General features: G+C 37.3%; 1 protein-coding gene across 1 annotated transcript in view; it reads right to left on the bottom strand.

Moving 5' to 3' along the window:
• XRN2 (5'-3' exoribonuclease 2) overlaps positions 1-9,626 on the bottom strand; it is an 86,058-nt gene that overhangs the window by 20,975 nt on the left and 55,457 nt on the right. Inside the window, exons 25-27 of the mRNA XM_003798469.2 lie at positions 4,902-4,970; positions 4,687-4,818; positions 2,494-2,621 (exon numbers count right to left, since the gene is read on the bottom strand). Of these exons, the coding sequence (XP_003798517.1) occupies positions 2,494-2,621; positions 4,687-4,818; positions 4,902-4,970 (329 nt within the window). The remainder of the gene's footprint in view (positions 1-2,493; positions 2,622-4,686; positions 4,819-4,901; positions 4,971-9,626) is intronic.

Here is a 9,626-nt window from a genome sequence, read left to right as displayed (position 1 = left end):
TTTTTTTTTTCTTAAAGACAGGGCCTCACTCTGTTGCCCAAGTTAGAGTTGCAGTTGCATCAAAATAGCTAACTGCAGCCTCTACCTCCTGGGCTTAAGCAATCCTCCTGCCTCAGACTTGTAGGTAGGTAGCTTGAACTACCTGTAAGCATCATTACACTTGGCTAATTTTTCTAATTTTTTGTAGAGACAGGGTCTCAGCTCTTGCTCAGGATGGTCTCCAACTCCCAGCCTCAAACAATCCTCCTGCCTCAGCCTCCCAAATGGCTAGGATTACAAGAGTGAACCACCATGCCCGGCCTTGATGTGTATTTGAAAAGAACAATCACATCAAAACCCGTAATGTCACAGTAGTGACATAACTGATCAATTTAAGAAGAAAAAAAAAATAAAGGTTTAAAAGGTAACTGAGTAGCTAACAAGACAATCTCCAGATAGATAACAGTGCAGAAGAGCTCAGGGACTAGGCCTTAGGAAACACAGGCTGGAAGGAAACTGTTTAATGGATAGCATGTGCTTTCATCTTTGCTATTCAAACTTCTTTCTAGATCTCTGAAAGTTTACTCAAATCAGTAACCTCAGAAATTCCTTATAACTATTATCTTGAGAAATAGTGGCTAAACCAACCCAGAAATTACACCTGGCTCTAGCATTTTTGCATCTCAATTCCTTTTCCAATTTGGAAGCTGTGCTACTATTATGGGTAGAAATTTATGGTACAAATATCAATAAACAACTGGCTTTGAAAATAAGCTGGATATGCATTCACCATTTATTGGTAAACTCTCAGGGCACAGAAAGATCTTTCCAAGTGATTAAACTCTCCTGGTGTACGTGGTATGACTTGATATTGAATATATTGAAATACTCTAAAATGTTACTGGCTAAATTCTAAGGGAAGTAGCTATTTAACCACTGCACTGAGCAGATCCCCATAGGTTCATTAAACCTTGTATTCACTGAATAGAATAAAACTGCTGATGTCCATAGTTTTCATGTTGGAATCATGAAATAGATCCATTCGATTTCATTAAGCCACACAGCAAAGACACACCGATAGAGAGCAACAGAAAAAGAGTGAACGCACTAAAAACAGAGAGCCCTGAGAGAACGAGACCTATTAGAACTCATTTCTTCTTGGGTAGCATATCTGTGAAATCTGGGCTTCAGGCTAAAAAGTGGTTTGCAACTTTAATGGCATTAAAACATTGCTGGGCGTACAGCAATCGTTAAGAACACTTCCTAACGATTATCCACTTTAGATTTTTTCTTTAATAACTATGGTTTCAGTTTCAAAAGTATTCTGAAAGTTGTCTGCAATAGAATAGTACTCTTTTGAAATTTAATTTTTATAAAATACTCCAAACACTCAGAAAAAGAAGTTAAATGATATCGACACTGAGATCTACCTAATGTTAGCATCCTGCCACACTGCCCCTCCTGCCTCTAGGCTGCTTTTGTAGTAGATAATCAGAAACGGAGAAGTAAAGCCTTCATGAAGACAGCACTTCTGAGAACTTGGCACATGACTTTATACGTCCTTGATAAACAGGCACAGTGATGCAACTCAAAAACATTATAGGGCACGCAATTTAAAGCTAAAACAAAATCTATGAAGTCTAATATCAACTAACTTTTCCTTTTCCTGCTATAAGCTAAATGTAGTGTTAATTATTTTTGCGGTTGGCTCGGCGCCTGTGGCTCAAGCGGCTAAGGCGCCAGCCACATACACCTAAGGTGGCGGGTTTGAATCCAGCCCGGGCCCACCAAACAACAATGATGGCTGCAATCAAAAAATGGCCAGGCGCTGTGGTGGGCGCCTGTGGTCCCAGCTACTTGGGAGGCTGAGGCAGGAGACTCGCTTGAGCCCAGGAGTTGGAGGTTGCTGTGAGCATGATGCCATGGCACTCTACCCAGGGGGATAGCTTGAGGCTCCGTCTCAAAAAAAAAAAAAAAATTATTTTTGCGGTTAACATTTCTGAACTGTCCACAATACAAGTTACAAGGGGTGAAAGAAAGGCCAAGGTCTTCACAGAACCACTTAAAGGTATGGTCCCACCCGAAGCAATGCCTGGCTATAGGTCCATAGTATTGAGATACAGTTTGGATGGAGAGAGAGGTATCTTTGTCTTTCAAATGACTAACAGGTGACAATTCCATTATCTATTGCATCTGATTTAACTGCCCAAATACTTGTAATTAATGGAATATTAGTCAATTCTAAATATCTCTTTCTGCATGTGTTAACTCAGAAACACATTTTTAAGCGAAGATATAAGGAAGAAATCCCACCCATCTTATTAACTATATACAGCCAAGATAAATACCTGAAAGAATCTGTGTAAGGTATTCTCTTACAACAACTCTTCAATCTCATGTTTAGAGTCTACTGTCTGCACTCATACAACCTAACTTTCTCTTAGCAATGAAAGTAAGAAATCAACCTCTGTAGTAATATTTAATTTATAATGTAACCAATGAGTAAAAACTTACTTGACATAAGTTTTGGAATCTGGGCTTGTCCTCGCATCAGTGGCCTGTATAAGCTTCCCTGGTAAGTCACAGGTGGGGGTGCAGCATTGCTGTAAACACTGGTTCCTGAGCCTCTTGGCATTACATGGCTATAAAAGGACCCCCCAAACCGCACACAAGAAAAAATTACATAGCGATATATCTATCACATCACGGTTTAAACAGGTGCATATATCTGTATCTTTACTACTAGATCTGATTAAGATAGCACAAATCAGAAAGTGTTGTAAAGTTCGAAACCACACAAATGTAATGGTGATAGCAAATGTCCATCTGTCAACAACACTCTTTACTGACAATCACAAATATTTACCGATTATGTTATACAAAAATAACTGGACTTTATTTGTCTTTTTTTCATTGTATTTCTATTTTTTTCCTGAAGGATCTCTGCCATTGCTATCACTGTACACTTTATTACTCCGTGTTTGCTATTTTCACTTTAGTATATTAAACACCTCTCTATACCTTTCTGTAGTAGTCATAATTCTAACACGTACATCTATAGACTATTTCACTATGTTGGTATCTCTTATTTTTCTAGGCCATTCCTCTCATTTAGCTCTAGTATTATAGATTACAATGCACTAGAAATTATTTCCTTAGGACAAACTCCAAAAAGTAGGAATCTATATCAAAGGTTAAGAGTACCTTCAGAACTTAGAACTTTATTTGAAGAAAAATACTATGCTGCTTTCCAAAATAGTTTAAAATAATGCACAAAAGATACCTTTAACACATTTAAAATTTGCATTTTTTTTAGAATGTGAACGTTTCAAAGCAATAACTGAGAAAATGACATGAAGGCTGTGTTGAGCAGTTTGATGGAAGTATTTCAGATTGCATGTGAAAACCCCACACTGTACCCCAGAAGTGCATTAATGTACATAGTTACCATTCAATAAAAAAAAAAAAAAAAATTTGCATTTTTTAAATTATTAAGAATGAAAACTTTCCAAAACAGTTAACAGCTAACTTTTACAGTCTTTAGGAACTAAAGCATTTTACAGACATTAGCTAACTTAATTCTTACAACAACGTAATAATTTTAAGAATTTAATTACTGATACCAATTTAGACATAGGAACCTAGGGAGGAGTGATTCAGTAACCAAACATAGTAAATGGCAAAGGTATCTGAGGACAGGTGTTTAGAACCTAAAGGCCATGCTCACAGCCACAGTGCCATACTGTCCCTCTGCATGAGTCACATGCTAAAGATGACCTATTACCTGAATCAGTTTTTCAATCTTAAGGTTTCCCTATTAATTGGAAATATCTATCTTTGAGTTACTACCATTAATTCCATGAACCATAATGTATTAATTAATATTTCCCCCAGCTTGTTACTCTTTTTATACAAACTTTACTTGTTATTGTTTCAAAGTCACCTCTCTCTACTATATAGTCTCTTGAAGAGCCAGGAAAAAGACAATTTGATAGCTAATAAAGGCAAAAGACAGAAATCAAAAATTTACAGAAGACCAATAAACATATTTAAAAGACAATGTCAGCAGCAGTAAAATGCCAATTCAAGCAACGAGATACCGCGGCTTAAGTACTGAGTAACCAAAAATTTAAGTGTTCTGAGATTTAAAAATAAATAAAAAGATAGTGGAGGGTCTGAGTACTAATGTATTGGTTAACACCTTAAAAAGATTTTTTTGTCATATATTAATTCACATTAACACTTTGAGAGTAAAGAAAAATTTTTATTCCTTTGAAATATAGTAAAAAGCCTTAGGAAAAAATAAAAGAATTCTCACACAATACGTAAAGCAATACATAAGCAGAGAAGTGAATTTTTAAAAATGAAGGAAAAGAGAAAGTATCAAAGTTACCAAAATATCTACAAAACAGTTGCATTTTATGGTGTTAAAATTTTGTGGCACATAAGAATGTTCTGTCCAAAATGGGTATCTAATATTTAAAGATGGAACTCCACTCTTTGCTTGGTTTAATTTCAGAATGTGTGAAATGTTATGTAGTGGTAGGCAGACATGAAATTGGTGGCCAGACAAAAATTATAAATGTGGAATAAACGCAGTATTTTAATAAAGTTAAAAAAAAAGAAATTGTGGCATAAGTCCCAAACTGCTTTGTGGGATGATTCACATGAAGCAAAATATACAAAAGACAGAAATCCACGACTTACCCCAAAGTCCTGAAGGCTGCCTGATCCAGGTGGACAGGTCGCCGATCCCGGTTAAAGCCAAGCTGGGGCTTCCACTGCCGTCCATTGCTGGATTTTTCCCAGTCACTGGGTTTCAGTACTGTGGCTGGCTTTCTGACCATTTGAAAATACAATACTTAGTTATAGTGATAACCATCATCTGTACAAAATAAACCTAGATAGTTAATTGTCGTTACCTTGCTCCAGGAAGCATTACAGCTTTAAAAATGTAATCTTCAGCAAACTGTGGGTCTTTAAAATTAATACTGCAAAAGAACATGAATAATTTAATGATTTGATCATATTAGACTGGCTTGGTTAACATGCAGACCAATGTATTTTTCCTGTTTAAACAGAATAACTCAAATAACAGAATAATTCAAAAGTCTTTGCCAAAAATTATTTTAGAAGATGTTTTTACTAAATGGCTAAATTTGTTCCTCACCAAACTGCCTCTAATTCCTAACACACAGTCTTCATGGAACTTTCTCTGTGGAAAAAGCCACGTTCCAGCTAACTGTGGGTGATGACACAAAAATAACAGACATTGTCTCAATTCTTGAGAACTTTTTGGGGGGGGGGGGGGGAAGTCTCAAGCTATCGCCCTGGGTTGAGTGCCATGGCGTCACAGCTCACAGCAAACTCAAACTGTTAGGCTTAAGCAATTCTCTTGCCTTAGCCTCCCAAGTAGCTGGGACTACAGGTGCCCGCCATAACATCCAGCTATTTTTTGGTTGCAGTTGTTGTCACTGTTGTTTTGGTCGGCCCAGGCTAGATTCAAACCCGCCAGCTCTGCTATATGTGGCTGGCACCCTGGCTGCTGAGCTACAGGCACCAAGCTGAGAATTTTCAATATGATATTGGGACAGGTTGAAAAGGTTTACAATAACAAAAAATAAAAATAAAGGTAAAATATCTTTCATTTTGTTCAGACCATGACAAAGACCCCGAAGCATCTCAGGGCAGATTAACTTTTGTTGCAATTAGGAAAAACAAACACTAGCAAAATAAAAATGTACACAAACGGCTAAGAATTCTATGGGGGAAAAAACCCAAAAAACAATTTCTCAGTTGGAAACCTGTATCCTGCTCTCCCAAGGGGTGTTTTTAAATAATTTCATAGTCACAATTTGAAAACCACACAAATGCTGTTTTGTGAAGCTACAGTCTCAGACTTTGAGTACAACCTGGGTCAAAGTTCATTTCTAGTGGGGTGTGCATGTGTGTGTGTATCTGTCTACCCCAGTGGTTTTCAACTGGGGTGCCATGAGAGGATCTTAGATGTGGCTCGAAACTTTTTAAAGATCATTAATTAAATTATTTTTGAAAGAAGCTCAAAGCAAAGTACATCATTTTTTTACTTTTTTTTTTAACTCCCTTTTTTTTAATCAACATAATTCAAGTATACTGCACAAGTTAGGTTTCAGAGTGCCTTGAGATAAAAAAGGCTGGATAAAAACCACTGGTGTATCCCAAAAGTAAGCACAGGAATCTTTCTTCTGACACAGAAAAGCTGCTTCTCGTACTTACTAACAAGAAATCCTCAGATCATATATATATATTATATAACTAAAAGCTTCTTCTATTTCTTACTAACAAGAAATCCTCAGATTTTATATTCTTATATATGTACGTGTGTGTGTTTTAATTTAGTAACAGAATACTTAACTTGGGAAATATATATACATAGTAGACTAAAAATACTTTCACCAAAATGTTATTAGTGATTTTTTTCTGTACAATCACCTTTCCTTGTGTTTTTTTATGTTTTCCAAAATTCCTCCAATTATTGATTTAATAGTCCAATTTTTAAAAGTTTTAGTAAAAAATGTTTTATTAAACTGGTTAACATTTTCTGATAGCTAAATTTTTTTAATACTGCCACTTTAATAACCAGAGTTTACCCGTTACATAGAAATTTTCACTGCAGTGGGATTTAACTGTATATTTTAGGTATGCAAATATAGCTTCATTTATAATAAAAATACCACAAGCTCCAGAACAGCTGAATATTCCATTTATTCAACTGGTTCTTCTTACAACTCACTCTTCCTTGGCAACTAACTGCTTTAACTCAAATGTTCTGTGCTGGGCCAGGCAGCACAGGGCAGGGCAAGGCAGAAAAGGCAGTGACAGTTAAGTATTTGGGCTTAAGGCTCTGCAGATATAAAGAGCAAAAACTGGTAAACAAAGCAAGACTGATAATTAAGGTATCTTAAAGCAAATATCTTTGTGTTAACGGGGCTCTTCAGTATATTATCAAATTGTCAGCTTGGCTACTGGTAGGCCTAGCCATGCGCACACACACTGTCTAGGTATCAAGCCTGCCTCCTTTTCTAATAAGGAAAATAAAGAAATGCTTGGTAACAGGTTTATAAGGACGTGGAAAATGCAACAAGCACAGAAAAGATGCTGAGACAAAGCAGGTGTGCACTCATGCCTTCCACACAGACGTCCTGTCAGAGAGAGAGTGTGTGTGTGTAAGGGGCCAGGGGAAATGAATTCTTTCATCCAGTGACCAAAGAAAATACCACGCAAAAAGCTATGGCTTAAGATGGGACAGGACTGGTTATAGAATGGCAAAGGAAATAAAAAATATAGCAAGGGGTTCCAGACCAAGAATAGCTTAGATTAATTAGACTAGCCCTTCTCATTGATGATTTGGAAGAGAAGCAAGCCTTGTAAAAAAATTGAGTGGTGGGGTGGCACCTGTGGCTCAAAAAGGTAGAGCACTGGCCCCATATGCGGGAGGTGGAGGGTTCAAACCCAGCCTTGGCCAAAAAAATTTCAAAAAAAAAAAAAAATTGAGTGGCTACACCCTCAATTCTCCCATGGAAGATACACAGCTGGTACCATTCTAGAGGCACAGGACACAAACTGACTGACTACATGTAACACATATTTCAAGTCCTCAAGGCTGAATTCTCCTGTGCAACCCCAGTCGAGAAGACTGGATTGGTGCAAAAAGCATGAGCAGCAGAGGAGGGCAGTAAGAAAGGCCAGCTGAGCAAGGTTATGATCTTGGAGGGCTTATCTGACCACAGTGTGAAGCCACCACTACTGATCAGTAAGGAAGTATTTTAGAAGGATGTATTTAGAAAGAACTCAGCAGCAGTGTGCAAGAGAGCAGAGGTCACCGATCTGCCAATTATTCCTTAGTAAAATACTTTAAAAAAGTCCATTATTTATGCCCGTCCTCTGAAAAGGGAAACACTTGCCAAGTCAATATGAAAACAATCCCAAGATCTGCCCCACTTCCCCTCAGAACCACATTCGACAGAGTGATCTGCACACTTAATATACTATAAATCATTAAGACATAGAAAGCAATATATAAAAATAACTTAGGAAGTCCCCATTGAAAGGACAAGGACACTATTTATAATTTCAAAAATTAAAGCACTCTTTCCCTTGGATCTCTGAGAACAGTCTGAAGACATACTTGCTCCTAAAGTAAGTTTCCATTGGTTGAAAGAGTTTAGTATTTTAACTTGCTCCTAAAAACTGTATATAAAAGTTTATTATGTTTTTAGAAATGTACTTTTCCAATATTGTACCATCATCATAACTCAAACTTCCTAAAAGTCTAAAAGATTAGACAGGAGCCCATCAGGCAAAGACCCAAAGGCTAACTTAGTATGAATCCACACTTTTGAAGGTTCTTTGCTTTTTCCAGGTTTATATAATTTACACTTTTATAGGTAGAGCACTGAAGGAAAACAATTACAGATTATGCTCTGACAAATTTCTACCATCAGAAACAAAAGAAATTGTGGAGAGTTTATCTGGGGAGAGAAAGCATTAAGTGACAGTGGATGAAAAGAGAAGTGCCCTCCCTCTCTGAGGAGTGCAAGACAGAAATGAGTTAATGACATAGCCTCCTAACTCATCAGGCTGTCCAGCTAAGGGAAAGGAAATGTGTTGAGATGTATATTGTTTCCCCTGATTTTGTAAATAGAAGTACATTTGTCCATTTTTTCTAAAGCTGGAGAAACAGTACTGACTGATTCAGCATTAACCTCTGTGCATCAGACCTGCTCTCCCCCATGAGCAGCATAAGGGACCTCTTCCTTGACAGGTTATCTCCCCATTATTTTAATCCCTGATTGTCTTCATAAACATATGAAGTGCAAAATGCAAAACAATTTTAAACCTAAACATGGCTGAGAATAAGGAAATTGAACAGTGCTATACTTGTGTCACATATAGTGCTCTCCACACTCCCAGTAAGAAGAAAATACTGTAGCAGAGTCTCCACAGAAAAGGGAGGTGAGTGCAGAATCCTGTCATCTCCAACACCCTGGGCAGGCTGGGTGGAGGACATCATTTTAACTGCAATAAACTAAGCACAGAAAGACAAATCTCTGAGTTCTCCCCCAAGTGAGAGCAAAATATTACAATAAAAATCACAATAATTGATTGGACGCTGACTAAAAGTAGAAGGATGGTTTATCAGAAGCTGGGAAGGGCAGCCGTAAATGGGGATGCTGTATTGGTGTAACAATATAGTTAGACAGAGAAAGTGAACAATACGTCAATACGTGACAGCACAACAACCTGACCGTAATCAACACTAAGGTAGAATGTTATTTAAAGTAACTAAAAGAGTGGAAATAGAACAGTCCTCACACAAAGAAATGCTAAATAGCTTAGATGATGACATCCTGAAGACCCTGACTTGATTAATTCACCGTGTATACCTGTATCAAAACTTCACACGTGTCCTATAAAGACATGTAACTATTATGTACTCGTAATAAATTAAAAAATTTTTTAAAACTTTTTAAAAACAGAATGGAAGGCACTACACCTTTTACAGATTCAATCCACTTGAAGAATCGTCCTTAGAAATGCTATGTAATGGCTCGGCGCCTGTGGCTCAAGCGGCTAAGGCGCCAGCCACATACACCTAAGGTGGCGGG

The sequence above is a fragment of the Otolemur garnettii genome, unplaced genomic scaffold (assembly GCF_000181295.1).
Source record: "Otolemur garnettii isolate 467f Iridium unplaced genomic scaffold, OtoGar3 scaffold00136, whole genome shotgun sequence".
Classification (NCBI taxonomy): Eukaryota; Metazoa; Chordata; class Mammalia; order Primates; family Galagidae; genus Otolemur; species Otolemur garnettii.
Note: the sequence above shows the minus strand (reverse complement) of the source record. Positions and strands in the feature narration are given on the sequence as shown.